The sequence below is a fragment of the Aplidium turbinatum genome, chromosome 16 (genome assembly GCF_918807975.1).
Source record: "Aplidium turbinatum chromosome 16, kaAplTurb1.1, whole genome shotgun sequence".
In the NCBI taxonomy this organism is placed as follows: Eukaryota; Metazoa; Chordata; class Ascidiacea; order Aplousobranchia; family Polyclinidae; genus Aplidium; species Aplidium turbinatum.
In genome coordinates, this window is record NC_137487.1 from 14,562,848 (window position 1) to 14,587,246 (window position 24,399).

General features: G+C 36.5%; 2 protein-coding genes across 2 annotated transcripts in view; both read right to left on the reverse strand.

The window, feature by feature from the left end:
* Positions 1–3,865, reverse strand: part of LOC145785248 (complement C3-like) — a 55,627-nt gene extending 51,762 nt beyond the window's left edge. The window contains exons 1-4 of the mRNA XM_082596931.1: positions 3,810–3,865; positions 2,389–2,497; positions 461–550; positions 123–283 (exon numbers count right to left, since the gene is read on the reverse strand). Of these exons, the coding sequence (XP_082453057.1) occupies positions 123–283; positions 461–550; positions 2,389–2,497; positions 3,810–3,865 (416 nt within the window). The remainder of the gene's footprint in view (positions 1–122; positions 284–460; positions 551–2,388; positions 2,498–3,809) is intronic.
* A 4,471-nt stretch (positions 3,866–8,336) lies between these two features.
* LOC145785378 (complement C3-like) overlaps positions 8,337–24,399 on the reverse strand; it is a 68,437-nt gene continuing 52,374 nt past the window's right edge. Inside the window, exons 31-43 of the mRNA XM_082597034.1 lie at positions 18,115–18,356; positions 17,489–17,673; positions 16,279–16,424; positions 15,837–16,017; positions 15,103–15,254; positions 14,377–14,506; positions 13,567–13,721; positions 12,466–12,587; positions 11,885–11,989; positions 11,609–11,709; positions 10,618–10,730; positions 10,237–10,322; positions 8,337–8,745 (exon numbers count right to left, since the gene is read on the reverse strand). Of these exons, the coding sequence (XP_082453160.1) occupies positions 8,550–8,745; positions 10,237–10,322; positions 10,618–10,730; positions 11,609–11,709; positions 11,885–11,989; positions 12,466–12,587; positions 13,567–13,721; positions 14,377–14,506; positions 15,103–15,254; positions 15,837–16,017; positions 16,279–16,424; positions 17,489–17,673; positions 18,115–18,356 (1,914 nt within the window). The 3' untranslated portion in view covers positions 8,337–8,549. The remainder of the gene's footprint in view (positions 8,746–10,236; positions 10,323–10,617; positions 10,731–11,608; positions 11,710–11,884; positions 11,990–12,465; positions 12,588–13,566; positions 13,722–14,376; positions 14,507–15,102; positions 15,255–15,836; positions 16,018–16,278; positions 16,425–17,488; positions 17,674–18,114; positions 18,357–24,399) is intronic.

Here is a 24,399-nt window from a genome sequence, read left to right on the forward strand (position 1 = left end):
CAAATTTTGTGTTCTTCCCACCAGTGGAGGTGGCCGATTTTTTTCTTGCATGGATTTACTTTAATCATATGTAACCGACTTGACAATTGCCATACATTGCTTCCAGTTGTAAATTAATTTACTTGTATGCTGGTCGATCAGTGATCACATAAATGTATCCGCTTTGCTTGCTTAAAAGCACCTCAGTATGGCTGATGAAGTCCTTCCCCTTGCTGTTTGACACTTCAATAACAACATCGATTACCTGTCGCTGGCGAAACGTATGAATGTCTGTTGTTCTCACCTGTGGTAAATAATCGCATAAACTTTAATTGGTAATGTATCGTACGCCGTTACTAAACCTTCAAATACAACATACTAATGCTGATGAATAAACCAGCTCATTAAAATTACAAGATATACTCACGTTTTAAAGATTTCTATATTATGTCAGTATAACAGGCATGAAAGCATATCTTACCATCATTTCCAATTCAATTGGATTTTTCGCCGAGTCGTCGTTCAGAACAAGATCAATCAAGTTGAACGTTTCTTGGCGAAATGGCAAATCCTGCAATAAAGCGAATAGTCGTTTAACATACCAAACAAAACAACATGTCTTTGAAAGTATAGCATCTTTAAACTTTCGTGTCTGAACGATTGTAGGTTATAGGTAGTTGTAGTAAGTAGTAGATCTTACTAAGTGGTAGATCCAGAAGAAAACTGTTGGTTACCTAGCCCCACAAAGTTGAGATATGATGCAGTTTTTCCCCGTTTTGCCAAAGTTTCCTCGCTCTCTCACTCATTTTTAACGGAATCAGGGCTATGGACACGCATGTTTTCACCAGTGGATTAAAGAGGTAGACATTTTTGTATATGTTCCTCAAAACTAACTACATAATGCAATATTTAGAAATTAACATATTGCTCAGGCAGCTAGTCAATTGATTTGTGAAGATCGACTGAAACCCACTTATGGGAAGGGACCATTGAGTTAACTTGCAAAACAAGTGAATGCCTTATTTTAATGCCACTAATTCAAACAGTCAAAGTCAATTTTTGACAAACTTGTTTTGTCTTAATCTGATAATGTCTCCGCTATTGATGTCCATAATTTGTTTCTTTTTTACTGAAAAAATCCACAACAGCTGAAAACCCAGATTCCACCACCCAGATAGCGGTGTTGGCCGATCAGATACTCAAGAAAACAAAAACAAACACTTTTGCAAACAAGAGCAAACTCAATGTACTACAACTGGTGTGCCGCAGGATAACTGAAATTACAACATACTTTTAAGTAACAAGCGAACAACCTTTTTATTCTTCGAAAATTTGAGCTTTATTACAGGATAGCCTATACTGCAAGCAATTTGTTAATTCAAACGTTTCTGATGACTTCATAACGCCACAAACGTAGCGAAGCACTGGGCAAGCCACATAGGTTCATACACATAATTGTTACATAATTTTTTGTCAATGTTATAAGTTTTAAATGTATCTTCAAGAACTCCTGAAAGTTACTGCGGATCACTAAAACTTCTAGGTGGACCACCAGCGATCATACATCAGCGGAACTTCTTCCTAAAGTGCACTTGAGCCTCAAATTTAACATTAGGCCTACTTATTTTTTTATTTAATTTTAGTTTCGTTGAAACTATGTTGTCCCTCAACATACTGAAAGTATGTTGTCTTCCATTTTTTTTAGATCCGCTACTTTACACTACGTACCTTTTTTGTAGAGTGATCTTGTTAAACAACTCATCAGACAAATCGTAAGATGCAAAGTTAAAACATTGATTCAAAAATAAACAAATAAAACGGCTTGATGGAAGTTGAAAGAAAAACATACAGGACACACAGCCGACAGTAAACAGTAAATTTAAAAATATACAAAATTCTCAAAATACTGGTTAATATTGGCTGACATATTGATGTGAAAATTACACGGATCATATCACCGAGCAAGGCAGCCTCAAGAATTCTACTGTCATGCTAAAGGTGAGGTACAAGTACAAAGCGTCTTCCTTAAAGACATAAAAAGTAAATTGGATATCCACTTTTGATTGGATCAAATTGAGTTGAACAAAAGCTGCCACTGCTCCATGAGTGAAAGAAGAATTCTATTCGAAGCAACCAAGCATCAAGTGTGGGGATCTCAACAAACATCAAGTCCAAAGAATTGAAGCAATCCAAATCACAGTTCTATTCCATCCTTTCGCCGCTCTGAAGAAATCCCTAAGGTCAAAACAGTTAGCCTCTGTTTGCAGTTTAATAGGCTAATGCCCTTTCAGGCATTTTCTTTGAAAAAATAAAAAAGACTTTTTTACAGTTATGTAATTTCACTTTGTGTGGACTTACATGTTCTTAAGAGATTGCTGATATTTTTTATTTTCATTAATGTAGTTTTACCTGCAAATAAGCGGTTATAGTGGCTTGTTGGTACCCATGCAGATTCAAGATGACTTTTTCCGGGGCATCGATGCGAAAGGCTTTTGGAACCACAACAGTGTGGTCGAAACTAAACAGAAACGTAAGTTGCAAAAAATACTTTCAGTTCAGTTCAGTTCAGTTGTTTTTATTTCTGACCATCACAGCAAAAACAATAGGCTACACGTCAACATAGCAAAGGTCGAGAAAAAGGTAGAAGCGACAAAACGCGAACGTTAAAACATGCTTGTGACCGAAGTGAGTTATTAAGTTGAAAGATTTGGCACGGTCGCACTTTGATATTGTTAGTGCTCATTTTATTTCTCTGGATGAAAACTGTTCGTTTATTCTATTCTGATAGCAAAAACGTCACCAATAAAAAGTAACAAGAAAATTGCCAGAATACAAGTTAGAGAACTATAAGTTAACAAACAGAGACTAAGCTAATTTCTATCTGGATGAAGGCAAAAATTTAATAACTGTTGTTCTTTTTATTGTCGCTCTAAAATAGCTAAAGGTCTTGGTCTTTTAGCGATTCGGCTCATTTTTAATTTTATGTCAGAATAATGTCATCACTTATTACTCTACTTATTCTCACTACGTTATACAAGAAAGAACACAATCGGTTCCGTTTTTAAAGTCTTCGGTTTGACCCAACCTGCGGAATCGATTTCAGATCTACCAGTACCAGTGCCGAAGGCAAAAACACTGAGCTGGTTTGAGTCTTTGCTGCGTTAAGTCGTGTTTGAACTGCACGCACATTAACTGATTGCCCTCACTCTTGTGGATTGCTTTTGACAAGAATGTCTTATCGCTTGCATTGCAACTTAAATCGCATTGGATATTTTACATTGAATAAAGGCATAGTGAGAAGTAGTCACGTTTGTAAAACACCATTTTACCCGTCACTCTTACCCCTGCGCCATAAATACAGCCTGTGCCCTCAAACGTAAACCATTTGGCTTCCTTCACCTACTCTGTGTCTTTCTGGTATAGAAATAGTCGTACGTTTGGTCAATACGGCCATATGCTAATGTTATGACAAATGAAAGATACGAGGCCAACTACCCAGTACCCATCCAGCAACATCAACGTCTACACACGTTGAATCAATCTAAAAGCATCTAGTTTGCTGTCAAAGTGTTTGCCAGTTTTAAAAACACAATTTTACACCAATTCTAAATCATATTCGCACATCAGGACTAAAACATTTTCTTCGGAGGAAAGAAAACGACACATCTGCTTGAAATTTAACACTAAATTGACATTAGGGAATAAGGGTGATTAACTTATTACCTAATTTACGTTTGACTTAGCGTCAATAAATCGTCAACTAACAATAATTTTATTTGTAAATCAACCCGAGTAATACCAACCCGATCAGAAGACTTCAATAAACTTACCAAGTGGAGCGCTGAAGAAGCAAAAGAAACAAGCCAACAAATGCACTCAAGTTCATGTTTACTGTTGACTTCAATCTAGAAAAAAACGCAAAAAAAAGTTGATTTTAAAAGTTGTACCTTTTTGCGTGACAACAAACACCGAAAAATGATCAAATAAACCCAATAAAAACTATTTTTCAACCAGCTTGCTGATTGCATTTAGAAGATAGAGATTTATTATTATACCATTAGTACTACAAAGCGTGCGATATCCTAAAGATCTTTATAAAAACAAAAATAAACTGATAGACAGCCTGAACCAAATAAACGCTATGAAAATAGCTTTGCTAAATTTCTCTAGTTCTTACTATCCTTTGATGTCCCATAGATTTCATACAAAATATAGCAAAAACTGCTTATGATTGCAAGGTACAAAAGCGCTTCTTCGCCTGTTCTTAACCGAATTCTACGAGCTTCGTCTGTATGCTTTTGTTGAGGCGGTTTCCGTTTGTGTGGATAAAGCATCTACAGCAAGTTTCGTTCTTCTCTACATTGCAAATTGGAACATTTTGTATCTTTTGGCTCTGACCAAACAATCATATTTTTTCGTTCTGAAGAGTATCAAACATAAAACATCCATTTCAGTTTTTAGATTATTTTAATGTATTTGAACGTTTTCGGCAAAGTACGCAAAATCCTATTCTTGGTATTTATGAAATCAAGTCGGTTTTCCATCGATAGCTTTGTAAACAAAAGGTCAAGCAACGCTGGTTCGACTCTCAAGGTATGCGCATGAGCAACGCATTGTAACAAAAGCTTTCCATTCAGCTGTTCTGATTGGGTAGAAGAATTCACAGGTAACAAAACTCCAAAAATTAAAAAAAATCTAATAAATATTTTAATACGTGTCAGCAGCTCAACAAAGCGGACGGACAAAACATTTCTGCGGATAATTAGGCGGAGCATAAATGAAAATTTGAATGAAAATGAAGCACTACCGGACTCCAGTTGTTCATCCCCGACCCCTACACCTTCTCGATCGGCCAGACACTATCGAGATGAAAGTGGGTGCACTTCAACCGTCTTTAAATAGGCGTCGGATGTTTCGCTCAATCATGCACCTATAGCTAGGGACGGTACATTACGGGACGCGCAACTCCGTTGTTCCTTCAACATTAGGAGGGTCAATTGCCAATTTGACTTTTTTTTTACGCTTTACTGCAGGCTTGCTTTCAACTAAAAACCTTAAATTACTTTAAAACCAACCTAACTCTTCTTACATAACCCATAAAAAGTAAAATATTTTGTAAATTAGAAAAAAACGTAACCCTTCTAGTGTTGCGGATAAGCCAAAAGCGGATGAAGTTTCGCATCCCTATGATCTACAATCCCTAACCTATAGCGAATGACCTCTCCTGTGAATGTGGTGCTGAGGAATAGACAGCAGACGACATCAGCAACGACTGTAAGATCTTCAAACCACCTAATAAAGCGGAAGGTCTGCTTGTTTTAGATGATGAAACCAAAAACTGGCTGCTCTCTAGTAGCTTTCCAATGTAGCCCGGGAACATCGTAAATCTGGGGTAGTAGCCTACAAAGGATAGACCCTCGGCTTCAAAGACTCACACGACGACGAGTAAACAGTTACTTTCTGCATTTTCCAAGTTTCTAAAGCAAGGCAAGGTGTCCCATGAACCTCAGGTTCGCACGCTTTTGACAAACTGTCCTTCATCAACACGTTTTGTGGCTGCTTTATGGACAACTTATTGACCAGAGGTGTCATACGGCTGTAAAAGGGTTGAGGTGCAGCTTACCAAGCATATATCAAATTACTGAGATGACTCGACCCACAAAGACTGCAGTTTCACATTAGATGAACACTGTATGCTGTACTGTGTACATTTAATGCTTCCATTGCAAAGGGTAGTTGGGTGCCTCGGATGTTGATTGATTGGTTAATTTTCTACCTTTATTCTCGGACTGACAAAGCTTTTGATAGAGTACTCCTGGCAGTTTCACATACATGTACAGGCTTTGATCTACAAACGCAGGGCCGGTTACCGAGATTGACCAAACTCAGTGGTAACAGAATGACATAGCGAAGTTTTCGATAGTTGTTGAAGTGTTGACTGTTGATGCCGGGAAATTATTTCATTCACTTGGTGCAGTTAACCTAAGTGCACACCCCGAGAAGCGAACCAGTGCCGCTTGATTTTGAGTCGGGCGTTTAACCACTGAGCTAGCTTCCATAGAGGCAAAACATTCTGTACTTAGTTATTTGCTTATTTTAAGATATTTATCAAAACTGTTTCTACAGATATATTTTTACTGTTATCTTATCTTTGGTTTGGTTGTTTATTCAAACAGTTGTAACAAAACAGGAAGTCTAGGGGTGCCCCATTAAATTTCGTACTTTTTAAGTTTGTTGGTATGACCTGCTGATATAGTTATAATTCTTCATGCGCTTTAAGTGCAATTTAGGTGTGAGATCCTTGTCGTAAAATGTAGCTCTGGCTATAAGCCGACACAATACATCCTATGATTAGCTTTTAGAAAAAATAGCAATAACAACTGCATATTTGTATTCAGCACTACAAACTTGACCAAGGGCAAGTATCGGTGTCAATGCAAGGAAAATGTTGTTCCTTGTTCCCTTGTGTTATCTATCAATGTCCCATCTACCGACCCCACGATACATGCGAGAACCTTACAACGCAAGATGAACAAACAACCCGTTGACTGCTATGCCTAGATCCGCATCGATCTATCAACTGCGACGGCCTCAAACGCAAATAGAAGAGCAGCAGTGGCGCCGGCAGAGGGGGGGCAGGCGGGCAGCTGCCCCCCCAATGTTTTGGGCATCATCTTTTCAATTTTTTTATATTGTTATTATTTTTTTAATATTTGAATCCCAACCTGAAGTCAACTCAAGTTACAAGGGGGGGGGGGGGGGGGGGGTAAAAGCTTTCTCTTTTATTTTAAACTTGTCCTTCTTGCTGCTGTTATTATTACAATTTTGTGATTCTATTGACGCACTTCTCCTGCTGCCTGTCACGTAACAATTGTTACCGGCTGTTCAGCAGATTGGCTCTCGCTTGTGAGTGGTGGCAGTGCATACAGCAGTGGGTGATTCAATGTTTCAAGGATATAATGTAGATTTAACTCAACGAAGTCTACTAAAGTAATACAGTAAGTAACCAGTGGTTTGATGACTATCTACAGCTTGGTATATGTTATAGTCCTGTTAAGTGTTATTATCAGTTAAAGTTTATTCTATTAAACTGCAATTATGCTTCAGCACCGGTGTTAAATGATTTTTTATTCTTAATGTTCTTCTATCCTATCCACGAAGATTTCACGCGCAATATAATGACGATAAAGTTTAAAACACACAAAATGAGCGAACAGTTATATTATATACGTATTAAGATGCAAAAACTGCAGTATGACGAAATAATGCAACTAAAGTCAACATGTTTCTACGTTTATTAGACGTTAAAATACGTTTTACTTGTAGTAAAATTATTTTCTCATTCTTTTATTTCTAAGGATATTGCATTGCTTATTGCCTTTAAATTGGAAGATTTGCGTCCACGCGAGCAAGATTGTGCATTTTTTACATCGATTCAACGTCCTACAACGTTGAATCGATGTAAAATCAGCAGATTAAGCTGGCTGGGGTTGGCGTTTTAATTGATTATTTTTACTTTCAGTGAAGCTTGTTTTTACTCAGTGAAGCATGTTAATACTGTAATAATAAATAATTAACTTAAAAACTAATAATCTCGCAAAAAAAAGCAATCAACCTATGTCTTTAAAACAAAGTTTGCCTAATTCTAAACGAAAGTGCATTAAAAGAGCGAGTTTTGCCAACATCAAGCATTTGAATATCTCAGCCAGGAATTAGCAACAAGAAAACATAGAGACTTAGCTTTATTTTCGAAAAATGCCGAAGAAAACATGATCTTATCCTTTTGCTATGCCACCGGACAGCACCATTTTACAGGAATATTCATACCCACTATTTTGTTGAAAATGCTCTCAGAATGCACCAAACTGAAAGTAATTTTTCAAAAATTTCTGGAGGAGGCCCCCCAGACCCCCCGCCGCTAAGTGTCGCCTTTGGCGAACACGCCATCGGGCTTCGTCCGCCGGCAACACTCCCCCTTTCAAAATTCCTGACTACGCTACTGTCTTGCACTGTCAATATTTTGTCCCCCCAATGTTGAAGGTCTGGCGACGCCACTGAAGAGCAGTGGAATAGATTGCCGTTATATCTAAGTATTTTTTGCAAACAAAGGAGAATTTTTGACCAATATTACGTATCTTTTGGTTGATGAATCAACTTCCTAAAGACAATCTTCATGTGGAGTCCTTTTTGTTGAGAAATCGTAGCGTCGGTAATTGCACGTTAAATGCATTTTAAAAAATCCTTTTACCTATTGTCACACTGGACTTCATACTGACTTTTCTGCAATTCTGCATTAGCTTTTGTTAAGTGCTTTTGCTGCCAAAAGCTTTAAACATATAACACAAATAATCTATGCATCAATTCGATGTATTTGTGCGATTACAGTACACCAAACAGGCATTTGAAATAAAGATTACAGATAGACATAATTCTCATGATATAGTACATGCAATGATCAATAATTTTTTTCAAACAACAGTTAATTTCTTCTGTTGAATACAATTTGAAAATTGTACAGAATGATTAAAAGCATTAGTGAGAGATACAAGTTGGTTTCCAGTTTTCGTTTGCTAATCACAGCCTTCGTTGAGGCGTTTGACAAGCAAACTAAAATTTTTGCAGGGGTAATAGAACTTGGCCGCTCGTTTACACTCACGGATTTTCCTTGATGCCTGGCAACGCGTTGATAAGTGTGTACGCATGGCATCTGCGCAGCCTGGAATATACCTTTCAAGAACTGCACTATTGTCCAATATGTAGTAATGGCTGTAATAATAATAAAATTAAATTGAATTATTTGTTTTATACTGTAGAACTTTGTTGGGGTTCGATTAAAATAAAGTTATCAAGATGGTAAACAAAAATAGGCAAAGTAACGGCTCGATGTCTTAGTGGTTAGTATGTCCGCCTTTGAATCGGTAGGCATGAGTTCGATTCCCTGTCGGGTCATAACAAAGACCATTGAAAGTGGTACTTAATCTTATTTCTGTTTGGCGCTCAACAAAAAGAATAGATTCAGGATAATGATGTACTTGGCAGCGCGTCTACACGGCGGCACTGGCACTGTCTGCTTGTAAAGCGCTGAGGAGAAACACATATCTGTGATGGATACAGCACAAGATAAATACACACATTATTATCATTAAAGTGAGAAGAATGTTAAATCAATCGATTGGGCACACTCTTCTGCATGGATGAATATAAAGGAATGTAGTTCAGTTTGCATGGAAGGTAGAAGATAAATAAAAATAAAAGAAATAAAAGCGTGTTTTACCAAAGAGGTATCAGTTGTGGGGGAATAAAAAAAAATATAAGCATGTAGATGAGTTAAAAGTGATAAACTTGAAGTGATACAAAGAAGCAACTGAGTGACGGTGTTCGAAAGTTATCTAACAAAACCATGGCCGTATTCAAAAGCAACAAATGATGCAAATAATTAGCTTAATCTTTTGTCTGTTCTATCTACAATTACATCTAATTACATCAAATATAGTTATTGCTTTCTAAACCTCTTAGTTTTAGTTACAGTAGTTTTAATTTAGAGGTTTTATAAAGTAATAACTATTTGTTTACTATATTTGATTAATACAATGCTACAATGCTAGTTAGAGTAAGCTTTCTCGGAGCAGGTGCTCTCCTTACTCCCCAAAAAAAACCTTAGCCTACTTAATGTTTAAATTGTCGAATTTGTATTTTTTTAACTTCATCGGATAAAAAATAAAGAAAAAAAATATTTTGTTTAAAAGCATAATGCCTCTCAATTATATCAACATATACTGACAAGGAAATGCTTCAGCTTATTAGAATTGCTCAGTTTACCCCAAGTCATTGCTCAAGTTACCACGTAAAGTTTTTGTTGGGGTAATTCAAGCAACACACATGTAGCCTAAGTATTCATATTAAAAAAATATATATAAATCACAACTCAATATAAAATGTAGCTAATCCACTTGTCTAGAGCTTCAAGCCCATTCTTTTAAAATTTTCCAAAACATTTTTTCTTTTTGCAAAAGTGACCTGAGCAAAAAGGTGCTCATCTTACCCCGCCCTCCACTATATTCGTAGCGTAGGCTACTGCGCAAAACCAAAGTGTATTGTTTCTGAGAATTAAAATTAGACCAAGCTGTTGTGTGTTGGACATTTAAAAATTGAAAGTAAAATATAAAAACGATCTGCTTCTTGCTAAAAACGTTGAAGATACAAAACAAACAAAGACACTACATTTTCTGCAACTTGTGATTTGAAAAGCGGACTTACAATGGCTTGTTATTCCTGTCTCGTCCTGTATCTGGCTTAGCTCCCATGATAGTGAGCTGATATCCCAGTCGAATGTAGTCTCCATTCTTCAAAATAAGATTTGTATGATGTAACACTTCTGCTTTTTACGACACAACGAAAAAACCTTTGTTTATCAACATAGTCTTTCTAATGATAAAGCGATGAACTTTGCGTTGTTCGATTTATGTTCTCTGTCCTTTGTCAATGCCAGGATGTAATTTAACCGAAGTAAAACTTCATTTTAAACAAAATAAAGCCTATTTAAAACTTTCAATTCGTTTCGAACATACCAAGGTTGTTGAAAGAACATCACGATTTGAACCGCATACAAATGACAAAACAAGTAGGTATATGTGTCACCTTATTTTTAGCTCGTTGGGCTTTGTAAAATTCTGGATCCTTGCAATTGGTGTAGCAATCTCGTCTTGCCATGAAGGTTTGCTCAATACCTTTACCAGCTTTGTTGTCATCACCTGAAAGTATTAGAAGTAAAGCAATGTGATTCTGTTATGGAAATGGTAAATTTCTGTATTGAATCTAACGCATTTACAATAGGAAACCTTTCAATTTTAATATTTGTTTGCATGTGTAAGATAATACAATTTTCATATAACATTTTGTTTTACTGAGAAAACAGGGGATAATAGACAGGAGATGGCATGAAGTAGAATAAAACTCCCATCGAAAAATGTATGGAATCTTTTCCACACTTGCATATTTTATTATATTTCAATGTTGCCTTCATATATCGTAAGCTAACTAAGCTTCTCACGGAAAAACTAAATGCGAATTGGTGTAAACATCTTTGCATTGCAGTGCCATGGGTATGTTTAAGAGTAGTTGTAAAATTTTATACTTGAAAAAATTGGTAGCACATTCCACAATGAAGCATTTTGTCATACAGCAAACCATAATGTTACTAGAACGTTGCTATGTGTCAAGCATAAAACGATCGATTAGTCTAAGCTTTAAACCGGTGTGCAACATCAAATAAAAAGACTTTAACATAGGTGATATAAAGATATGGTAAAGAATGGATGATTTCATATTACAAGGTAAAATATTGTAAATCTTTGTGTTATGGGGTGCTTGTGTATTAGGGGCCTTACCATGATCACGATCCTTTGATGCGCGCAAAGGCTGGAAACACAGCTGCGTACACTTCAAAGACAGCAAATAAAATTCTAAAATCTACTACAGATACACAAATATGATATCTATATTTTTATTACAAGGATACCATCAATAAAATGGTAGTTCGAAATATTACAGACCATAAAATTCGTGAAAGTGTTGGTTTAGAGTTAGGTAGTTTAATTCTTTTAGCACTAAAACTGTATACTGTCCTCACCGTATTTCAGTACTGTGTCAATTCTTCCTTTGAATGTAATAAACACATCAGAATTTGAATGTGGCAAGATAGAAGTAACGTTAACCACGTAAGCGTAGTTGCTGCAAAAGAAAAACTCAATGGATGTAGTATCCACATCAATGTAAACTTACTTGAAAATATAAAGCTGCATGACTTTTTCTGGAATTTGCGTTACATTTTGTGCTATTGCAAATGTTTAAAAAAACTGTTTTCTATTTTATAAAGCTTCAAGCTCATAGGCTAGCTGGCGCTTACCTCCTACAGGCTTTCGAGTACATATTTTCGCACTTGGGGCCTTTGCAAGTATCGCAACCACCTTCTTCCAGGCAAACAGTTTCCTCCAATTGTTGTTGACGCGACCTAAAGACAATGGAATCGAAGTCTACTGCGCAGCAATATTATTATTAACATGCGTTGTATCTTAAACTATTATTTACCATTATAGGTAATGATGGTCTCATACTCAGATGTTCAGCGTTTTCCCAGCAGCGTTAGAAGACGTGAATATGATTTTCTCGTAATGTAAAGTTAAAGATTTTAACCAGAAGAGATCGGCAAGTGCCTTTCTCTCTCCTGCATTTCCTTCAGCAACTACGCGCACTCAATTTCAATTTATTACACCTTTGATAGAGATGAGCGGCATTTCTCAAAACCTACAGCTAAGTTGAATGTTTTACCACATGCTTTACCGACTAGGTCATCACAACATTTACACGTAGTGATAAAATTTTGAAAAAAGGTTACCGAGAAAAAGAAGAAAATCATCCAAAATTCAATAGTTACTTGGGTCAAAAACATATCTTTACATGCAAAAAGTCTAGTTTGTTTCAAATCACCTGCAAGTCATGCATCCGCCTTCGGCACATCTGCATAGACTGTCGTCAGTTAAACCGTCACAGTTTGTTGTTCTGATACTTGGAGTGTTTTCGGGGAGGGAATAAAACATAGCGCAACTTACCTAATGCAGCAACAAAATCAATCACTTAATAAAAACATTTGCCAATATCGGAGCATTAAACGAGCTCTACGGTATTGGATGCCTTTTTATGTTAATGTGTACTTTAGCAAAATAAGCACCACGTTGTCATTTATGAAGCTAAATACATTTCACTAACGCTTTGCGATCATACATTTTTGTCACCTGCCCATATGCGTTTTCGCAAAACCAGGATGAAAATCGAAGCTGCTTGCCAAGAGGCGAACTTAACCTTCAAACCGTTGCTAACTAACAAGCAGTGATGTACGCGTATACAAAAAATATTGACACCGTCAGCGTAAACGCAAACGTTCGAAAAACCATACGCCGTATGCGTCAACGTAACTTGTAAAAAAAAGTTGGCGGCTTCAGCGCATACACTAGCGTAAACTCATTTTGTTTGCTGGGTGCCAAACATTCACACGGTATAAACCACTCGAAACAAACAAGTTTTATTTTGAATTTCCACGAAGAAACACAAGCATCTGAAAGTGTTCATCTGACATTTTGCTGCGTTTTCGTTTCAATATGTCTTTGCCCATTGAAAAACATTCTTTCAACTGCAGCGCTGGAAGGTATTGGCGTGTTGTAGCGAAAAAAAGACATTAAAAAGTATACATTGACGCTATACGCTAAAAAACCGCGAAAACTTTACGGCGTAGCCTCAAACGACAACTATCCAAAAAATGTGGCCGTAAGCGTTAGCGTAAACAAAAAGTCTACGCCGCAAGTCTACGGCAGGAAGTCAAATGGAATAAAACAGTGAAGCTTTAGTCAAAAACTATCACCTTCAAACTATTGTATTGTGACAAACCAAAATAAGCCTACTAGGCTACTAATTTTATTAGTAGTTCTAAAAGCAGGTTATCTTTGTTTTAGGTTTCAAACTTATGTCAGTCTACTTAAATGTAAGCCTATACCCGCATAAATCGCTGTTTTAAATAACCACCATTTTGCTCACCGAAGGCTCATAGTAATCGTACACTCTTATTTGAACAGGTTGAGGTTTTTCCACTTTAATGCTTTGAACCAAATTGAAAGTAATGGACGCCTCGGCTCTATCGATCTTGGTGAGGTACAAGATTACACTTTGCTTGGTAATTTCGTATCGCTCAACTGTTTCAAAAGATTAAACAAAATAATGATGAAAAAAAATAAATTGAATTGATGTAACTTATTGCATGGAAAATAAGCGCGGCTGTAAACCAGGCATTTAGTTCAATAACGTGTGACGCTCTTCAGATGGAGTTGCATGATTGTGTGGAATTACAACGATTTATTTGTGAGCACTGAAATCTCAATAAATATACGGAAAGATCTGTGGACAAATTAAAGTAAAAGTTAGATTGAGCGCGGACTGACAAGTACAAATAAGTGGAGTACCCTAACAAGAACTTTCAGTTCAATGCTTGAGATGGTTTACAAGCATTAACAGCAAACTCAAGCTGCACATTTACAACTGTGGGTAACGGGCTTGCGTCAGTGTTCCAAAGTCTCCCATTTATGAGTAGGCCATGTGAAACTATCAAAATTAAGCATTTGACGAAGTTTTCTCAATACACTTGTAGGTCTAAGTATGTTTCCAATCAACTTATCATGAAAGAAAAAAATCTTAGCTTTTCCAGTTTCATTTTCACACAACCAAGTTTGATTTTGTGAAAATCTTTAAACTAATCAGATAAACTGCATCCATATTTTTTACATAATAATCTGCGGCATTTCTATGTAATCTCAAAATTGAATCTCTACATCACAAACATTTAAGACTCACCTATGCCATCAGCGTATTCTTCTATGGACAATCTTGCAATCGTATCTTGGATTGGCACAAAACCAGATAGGAGCCCAATATCAACAATTGACATCAGAGCCTTAGCACCGACCCGTTTAGATACTGTGATCTAAACACCAATTTGAAAAAAATAAGCACTGTATAATCAACTGTTTTTTGTTTTTTTTTGTGAACACAGTGATAGTTTCATATCATGTCCAGCTATAAGATCAAAGCTATTACCAGATACATTAATCAATCAATCACTGGTTTATTTTTTTCAGAATATTACGATAATAGATTGGTATTTTACATAATGAAATGAGAGATTAAGGAATTAGCGAAAGACATTACGAGATCATCGTCAGCTTCCACCCCTTCAATATTTTTCAGAAAAAATTAGCCTGGTGTGTTTTTATGTCGTTCCTAATATCAAAACTGTTGTAAATTCAAAATAACTGTTTTGAGAAAAACGAATTTTGCAATTTTATCTTTAGTCTGAAAAGAATTCAACATGCTTCATTTTGGCTGAAAGATAATATCTAAAAGGAAGTCTAAACAATAAATACTATTGGCCTAATACTACAAGTGGATCATTCTTCTGATGATCCCCTTTTAGGGTGAAACAGGCTGTAGAGGTTTTAGAAAGTGATAACTATATTTGATGTAAAACAAAGTTTATATTTTAAACCTGATGCATTCTACAAAAATCAACCTATATTTTACCGATAGCTCCATTTCCAATAACACTTTGGAATCGGCCTCGTGTTGTTGTAAGTTATTGTATTTAATGACGTATCCGATTTGGAAATGACAGCTCCCTTCTTCAACAACAGTTCTGTAGAGGCATCTATAGGACAAGATTCCCTCTCCGGTTCCTGTGAGAAACAAGCACTTAAAAACCTATGCCAATTTTGGATATTTATTAATAATTTTACACTCCTAAATGTTACAGATGGTTGGCAAAATTATCATTGTTAATGTGATGATGCATATAAAAATCCAAACCACAGAGGAGCTCCTTCAAAAAACAAACATTCAAGTTCTCAAACGCAAAATAGTTTTTCAAACATTATAATGTTTTTATAATTTAATTTAAGAAAGAATTTTATAATTTAAAATACATCTTAAAACCACCTTTTCGGATAAAAACGCATTTTGTCTTCTATTGCAGAAGTGGCAAAACGTGTTCGTGAAAAATGTCATCTGCATGAACTGTCGTGTGCTATGGCATTTTATGATACAACAATAAATCTAAAGAATAAGAGACATGAAAACACATCTCTTGCTAATCTCCAAAAATAAAAGCCATTTGAAATTTCCATGCAGTTCATTTTCGATGGAAACTTAAATTATAAAGCAAAAGTGATTTTCAACTAACTGTTGTCCAACGAAGTGTCAGAAAATATTTTCATAAGACATTTTACCGGTGTAACCTATCGCTCATGTTTTTCACTTACCAGACGCTCTAACAGCTATAGAGCCAACATCTACCACATCACTCGGAACCTTAACGGTTTCTTTAAATCCGTTGTTGTTTTCGTCAATCTCAAAACTATAAGGAGTATCCAGCCCCCATGTTGTCGCGTTGTTGGGAGTTGTCAAAGAGATTGTGATTTTATTGAGGGGCTGTTCTGGGTTCTAGAAAAAATATGTGTAGGCCTAAATTTGATTTTCTTTTATTAACCCACAGTACAGAAACATCTTAATTTATGCACACTGGAAGAACAATGTATGAAAAGGGAACAATTTCACTACTTTTTGATGAAGTCTATGAAACCTATATGTATGCAAAGTTTTGATGACATTGCCAACGTATATCAAAAGAAACTAAAGTCGAAATCACTTCGTAAATTTTGATGCAACAATTTTCAGTTTCTTCTATAACACTAAACTACTCACTAGAGAATGAACCCAAATTTCATAAGCAGTCAGAGCTTGCAGTCCGATAACAGTGTCCTGGGTTGACATGAAGGCTCCAGCTTCATTACGTTGGCTCACCAACCACAGAGCAATTTTACGAATTCTATCTAAATCGCTCTGAGCCACTAAAAAAGAAATAATCCACGAAAGTAGTTTTCATAAAATGCTAATTGTTTGCGTGCATAGCATATCATTACAGTGAGGTTATATGTAGAAAAGGGGTCAAAGTGACATTCTTGAAGGCGTTTTAAAGAAAACTATTTTAAAAATAAACAAAGTCTTAGAACAGACGTACAGTAAAAAAGCGTGGCTAACATAATTATACTACTTCATTACACATTCATGATGAGAGCTTAACTCCTTTTATATGAAAATTTTATGTCATTGGTGGATCGTTGTATTTTGTTAATGTACAACGATTCAACTGTACGAGGGGTCTCCTAACTTTTTCAATAAAGGTTAGCTTTGTCATACTAAGACTCCACAGGGTTATAAATCTTATAACACTCTTGTGCAGTAGCATAACAATCTTCATTATCGCAGATGCGCAAGCAATCCAGTAAGAAAACTTTAATTAATTTAAGTCGGCGGCAAAAATACCCATTCTTGCTTGTAAAATAAAGTAGGCTATCTTGCAAGTACGACAAACTACGACTTCTGGATAGGGGCGTGTACCAGGTTTCGGTAATTAATACAACAGTGATCAGAAAACTGGTTTCTATGCAGTGTGCTAGCTAATGGTAACAGTCAGGTTCCAAAATTAAAGATGAAAAGAGTTTGAACATGCACACTGCACAGCGATTTCAACACCTTACAAACGGCTACGTAAAAACGGAGATGCTTTCTTTTTACAAGCTGAATGTAAAACGACATTGCAAGTCTGTAGCTATACTGTTTAATCTTGGTATTTCTGCCTAGGAGTGCAAATTTACGAGGACTTGTTTTTGCATGATTTCGACTGTTTTAAAAGTGTAGAGATTGAACAGCTTTAAGCAGCTACAACAAAACGATTAAACTAAAAGCTGCCAACAATATAAAATATGAATACCACATTTTGACTGTCCCTGAACTAAGTCAAAACAAGTCAACACAGACCTTAAATAGTGATAACATTAAACATTAGCCTATCCCATGTCGAACCTTCATAAAAAAATACCAGAAAAAATGACAAAAAGTATAGACTTCTTACAGTCCGCATTCTTTGCAATTTCAATGAGAGCCAAAAGAGCATATGCTGTCGTCTCCACATCAACCGCTTGCGGTCTTCTCTTATACCAGTAGTCGTGGACCTTAGTCCCTTGAATTTCACTCAACTTCCTCCCTTGCCAAAACACCATTCTATTGTCTGCAGTTGTTTGTTGAAAGTCCAGTAGTCTTAAAACAAAAAGATTATGAAATATTAATTAATCACATAAGGTCTACACTGTGAAATATGTTATACTTTAGGTGGTATGATATTAGAAATACAGCCCGCTTGTATAATATTTATGACTTGATGCTATTGTGCAACTGGCATGATATTAAATGACCTTTTATCTGTTTCGAAAGCTTGCAGCATGTTGATAGAATATTTTTTAGTAGCCTATTATAAATGGTACAGCTTCGGTAGAGAGTAGTTATTAAAAATGGATTTTGGTAAAACTATAAACGTAGCCTTTAAACACACTCTTGATTTATTATACAATGAATTTTTTCAAATACCTTATAAATGCAATTACATTTTTGGGTGGAAAACAAACATCAGTAAACCAACAAGCTCTTTGAAGAAAAAAGTCTCTATATTGCATTAGGATCATAGGATCAATTTCTATTTACCTTCTGTAAAATTCACTAGTCAAATTAGACGACGCGTCGTGTAGAGCCAATGCATACGTCAACAGAGCTACGGCGTAAGGACGAGACGTAAAATGAACGTTATCCTTGTTGGCCTCAAAAAATGCAACAGCCTTGTTTTTACTCGCTGTGAGCTTGTCCATCATGTCTGGACAAACAGAGCCAGATTCTTCCAAAGCAACTAAGACGTAAGCTGACAAAGTGTATTTTTCTCCAACCGATCCCTGTGAAAAAATACCAATGGAAGCAAGACTTCTATTTATTTACACGTAACAAAGAAATTTTGTTGGTAAAGATGACTTTCAAAAGTTTCTCAAAGGATACAAATAAATAAACGTAGGAATATACAGCAATGCCACAGTATTTCTTGAAAATATTGAAAGTTCTCTTTTTGTTAAGAAACGTTATCTTAAAGTGCCCCTGACAGGTTGGATCCAAGTATAATAACTTTTTAAAGCATTTCCTAGCGCAAAATTACACTTAGCGAACTTTTTAATCTTAACCTCGTAGCTCGACTGGTTAGGGCGTAATTTAATCAAACGACTGCTCCGCAGCGCCACCACAGGCGAAACTCTATATTTCACTGCTCTGGGACGACTTTGGTGGTATTACGTCATCCTAAGTGGACGTCGTTAGCAACGGATGAAACAAACGCTTCCTAGATGTAATTGGTGGATCACAGTTTGGTCGGAGTTGGTACAAGCGGTTGCTTTTTTGGAAATTTATTGTTTTTTGCAGTTTAATAAAACTGTACTGAATACTTTTCTACAAAACCTAAAATATACTTGAAGCATGGCTTACGTAATACAGGCCTTGCCATCGTGCGAGCTGGAGTCCAAGCTGGAGGCGAAGCTTGCTTTTGAACTGTTTGCAGTGAAGAGTTCTCTCAGATTTGATAAGATAATAAAGAGAAAGAAAAAAATTGCTCCTCCGCGATCTCGTAGTATTTCTCGTATGTATCGTCACAATGATTGATTCAGAAAATATTTTACGAAAGTAGCCAACTAACTAGAAGAGGGCGTTTTTCTTATTTTGGTTATGAAATAGCAATGTAGTGTTGATTTTATTTTATTTTGAACAATTTTTTTTATTTATTACTGTATATGTGTAACTTTTAGAAGCATAATTTGTACAAACGTGTATTAAAGTAGCCATTTGTTCGAGTTCTTAACAACCATGCCACATGTTGAATCGGTCTTTGTGAAGATAATGATTGTGAAAACAGGAATCGATGCTGCAAGCTAGAAGATGTGAATTTTTGACAGCAGCAAAGTATAGTCTACTAATACAAGTTCTTAATGTTGGTAATGTTATAAGCTAATGTTGTAGCTGGTGAATAGTCACTAACTAACTGTTGTACATTAGATTTCTCACAATCATTAAGTTGCTAGATAGGTGTAGTTTTTTCATTATAGCTGTACCTTGAACAGTCAAAATATCAAAGAGGACTTCTCTACTATAGATACAGCCAGGTTCTCAGCAATCAAGATTTGATAAAAATTTTAATAAACAAATTACAGAGTAGAAGTTACTCTGCATGTTTGTTTTTGACAGAGAATTTTACCAAGAGCCTAAAAGTATCTTTGCCCAGGGCTAGGTCAAAGCAAGAGATTAAAACTTTAGTTTTTTTATATGTTACTGATCAGGAATAGGTTAATAGGCTATAAGGAACCTAAAAGGTAAGCCTATGATTGAATAAAGTCATATACTGTAATTAACTACTCGCATGTTATATTTAGGTAACTTAATAACAATTAATTCATAATGGGGCGTAAATGTGTGATGAATTGCAATTATTACTTGCTTCTTGCCAAAGATATGATAAATGTGTAGTCTTGTAAACTTTTGCAGTTGGTTACTTGATATGAATGTCTATTGTTCATTGCAAGAATGTATCAGTTTTTTCATACAATGAACGGAATGACTTGTGAAACTTGACTAAATTTGGTAAATCAATTTAGTAATAGTTATTCAGTTATTAAGAAGGCTGTGGTTATATTTACGCAATAGTATAATAATAGCCTCAATAGTGTTGCCAGATAAGGAATTCTGCCCAAATTTGAGAAAAGATTAAAGCTGTTAAAAACAAAAACTTGTAGTTTGGAAATTTTTTTTAGTCCTGGGCAAAGATTAAAACCCTATTCTTATTTCTAACTTTAAACCCTACCTTAAACCTTCCTAACTTTAATCCTAACTCTGGCAACACCTGATTGTAACAATGGCATTAAGTGTGGAAAAATAGCCACTTCCTATTAAGAAATACAGAAAGCTAGCTAAACCATCAACAACAAAATGGCAAGGCTATTTGCTTTAATTCTGGTCGTTAATGAGACTGTGACTACTGCTGTATATGATAGTGATCAATGCTTTCAGAGTGCTCAATGTATTATGTGTTACCATCATGACTTTTAGGAATTTAATAGGCAAATAACTTACCATAGGCGCCGACTCCGGAGGGGCGGCGCCCCCCCGTGAATTTAGCTCGGGGTGGCTGCCCCCCCGCAAATTATTAAAAAAATCCTAAATCAAATGTTTCTAAGTTCATATTTGCGTTAGTTTGACCTTCATTGCGGATCGATCTCATTTAAAAGATCTACTTGTTAACAAGAGCGCTGCTCCTAAGATAACAAAAGAAAGAGAAGTACGGTAGCTGATAAACGCCAGCATGGTGACGTTGAAGCAAACAATGATTGAAAAACGTTTTTCTTGATTTCTTCCGCTTTCGAGGTGCAGTTTGCTCAGTTTAGTATCTACTCGTATTAAGAGCCAAAGTTCAAAGTGATCAGCATATAATTCGAAGTAGCCTACAGGCCTCGAAATTCGTTTTTGTTGACGGTGGACAAACGTGTCCGGTCTGAGCAGCTATCTCAGCGGACAAATTAAATCTCACGGCGGACACACCAGTTTTAGCCGTCGATCGTTCCACCGAACGAGGTCGTGTTGCTTATTGCGTCACAATGCTCTGGGCAGGAGTCGGAAAATTTCTACACCAACGCTATTTTCTGCTGTGCAAAGTTTTACAGGCTTTTTTCTTTAAGTTTATTTTTGCGTGTCATATGAGCGAAAGTGAATTTTCTTTGGGTCTTTTCTTTCTTACTGTAATACCAAAAGTTAACAAGTTTTGTTGCATCCTGCGGTTATAGCCTACTCGTATAATCTAATTTAGTAACCAACCTTGCCGTATCATTATTACTCGGAGATCAAAGCCAGACATTGTGACGTAAAACGTAAACTAAATTGCGCGTGATTAGTGTACAAGTACCTGAACTCCTATCGATTCTTAGCGAAGAATTCACCTTTGTTACGCTGATTCAATGTCATCAATCGTTGAAGCAACGTAAGAATCGAAAGTTTTCCTCCTTGAATGGAAGCTAAGGGATACAGGATTCACATTTTCTAGATGCGCGCTAGAATGCGCTGGAAAATATATTATCGCAACAACTGTTCGAATGTTCGTGCTATGCAATGACGATTTGTATCGCTAGTTCTTGTGCTATTTCTCGGCGGACAAATATGACCGATCTAGATGTTACTTCCCGCGGACATCACATGCTGTGACGGCGGACATGTCCGCCGTGAATTTCGAGGCCTGAGCCTACATTATAAAGCTTGGCGATATACAATGGCAGATAGACGCAAACAAACATCAATGCTGACAAACAAACATCAGCATTTTGAATGTAAGCAATCAGTCGGCTAGAAAGTTTGCCCCCCCCGGCAATTTTCAAAACCCGGCGCCTATGTAACTTACTGTAGAACATACTGTACAATACACAACATTATTGCTACAATTTATGTGTCAAAGTTATGGAGCTGGAGAAGGGCTTTATTGGAAAATCAAAGGAGTCTGATGAATGTCATAAAACGTGGTGTATACCAAACGACAAGAATTGTTACCCATTGCATAGTTGAAACGAAATGAACTAGAACTTGCATAATGGAGAGCGGGAGTCAAAGTGGAAGATTGCATTTACGACTAAGTGCAAAGATATGCCTTTATCCTTATTGAGTATACATATTGCGCGATGTGAAAAGAGACAAACGAGATGCTGCAATCTCTTACAACTCCATTATGGAGTTAAGCTTCCAAAGCACGCCAATCAATTACATTAAATACCCATGGCAAGAAGTTTGATAAAAACCCACAATGCAATTACACCCAGATTGAAATTATGCATCACTTGCCAAAGACAAGCAAAACAGAGCTTGATATTCTAGCCAAGGGCAACCCTTCTGACACGGATGAGTGTGATGATGCATGCTAATCATCAAGTACATCTGAAACTGACAGATCAGAATTTGCAATTACAAATAACGAAGGTGCACTTGATGCACTTAATAAAAGTCTTTTAAATCAAAATCTGTCACCAATCTAATTGAACATTTACTATGACATCATGATGCATATGCTGTGTGATCATGTATTTTTTATTAAAAAATCAATAATCAGCAGTGCCCTATTTATGGCATATGCATTTCGCTCTACTACTGCAGAGCATCATTAGTGCCTTAATTGTATGACACTTCGAGTCTATTGATTGAAAGCGTTATGAATATAGCAATGAAAAATTCATGTCAATTGCAGAAGCTTGCAACAAAATGTATTTATCATACGGTACTTTTCTACATGAAGCAGGTAGCTTTTCTTGACAGTTTAACATGCATTAGTTGGGGGAAAAAAATCTTTTTGCAGATTTGAGATATGGGGCATTGAAATGGAGTAGGGGAGATGCAGGAGAGTTGAGGCATAGGGAGAGTTGAACCATCACCTCTAGCAGAAATTCTGTTTAACACAATTGCACTCTACTGTCACTAGTGGTATGAAAAAACAATGTTACAGCTTCACTGTAATCAAGAAGGCTTTACGATATAGCCACAGAAAGTTATCTTTGAAAATGCAAAAAATGTATCAAAAAGTAGGTTTGACAAATTTCAGCATTTGCTTAAATAACTCTAGATCTATAAAAGATATTTAAATTACAAATATAGTGCAGGGTACCTTTGGAAAAGGTGATTGTATGCAGGGCCGGATTTAGCTGATGGGGGGCCCGGGGCACTTTTAGATCGGGGGGCCCCCGTGCAAAAAATGTTTTGCGCCTACGGCGCGTAAAAATCATCTCTACGTCTAGCCTACAGTAGCATCAGTCCAGTACTGCACAGCATTTTGCAGAAACTTTAAAGGTCAAAAGGAATAAAATAACACAAAATCATATTTTTTTCCACATAGGGGGGCCCTTCAAAAGTCGGGGGGCCCGGGGCAACTGCCCCCTCTGCCCCCCCCTAAATCCGGGCCTGATTGTATGCAACAATTACCATGCAACTTCTTAAAAGCGTTTTGAAGAAATATACGCTAAATTCAAAATGGCTACGATTAGGAGAGTTGAACCACCACGTCAAGGAGAGTTGAACCACATGGCTCAACTCTCCCTTTTATTTAATGAAATTTTTTTTCTCAAATCTACAATTCTAGCGTTTAAATTGTTGTTTTATGCTTAAAAACGATAGGCCTATAGGTTTACTTGCTTGCAACAGTTAATTATTAAAGCAAAAATATCAAAGCAACTGGACTTCTGCTTCAACCTATTTGTTAAAACAGTCTAGCCAATCATGCAAATGTTTCAGGCATTGTGGTGAGTTCTACAAAAGAGCCCAAGCTATCTTTGCTGAATTATTTGTTATACTGTGATTGAATAGCTAACCTAACGGCTTATCTATTACAAGGGTCATCAACAATTAACGTTACAAGAGATCCAATTTCAAAACTGGCAAAGAAGGCGAACGTGGCCTATGAAACCATGTTCACAGTTCTCAAGAAGGATTTGAAGGTGAGCCCATTTAAATACATGAAGAAACAGTTGCTAAATGTCAATACTATTGAGAAACGTCTCTCCAGAGCCAGAATTCTGCTCTCACGCATTGAAGGAGGCACGGTGCCAAACCTTGTGTTCAGCGATGAGAAGAAATGTGATGTCTAGCATCATTTTAACAGTCAAAATGATCGTGTTTGGTGAAGATACGGTTAGGCTACATGGAACCCCGGTTAGTCACTCGGAGACAAGGGGCGGCAAAAGCAGTGATGGTGTGGGCCGCAGTCAACGAATCAGCAGGAAGGAGTCCATTGATTTTTGTGGACCAAGGAGTAAAATTGAACCAAGAAAACTATTGAAATGATATTCTTGAGGGTTCAATGTTGCCTTGGGCAAAGAAACACTTCAAAAAAACTTAACTGGTCATTCCAACAAGATTCTGTCCCTTCACGTGGAGCAA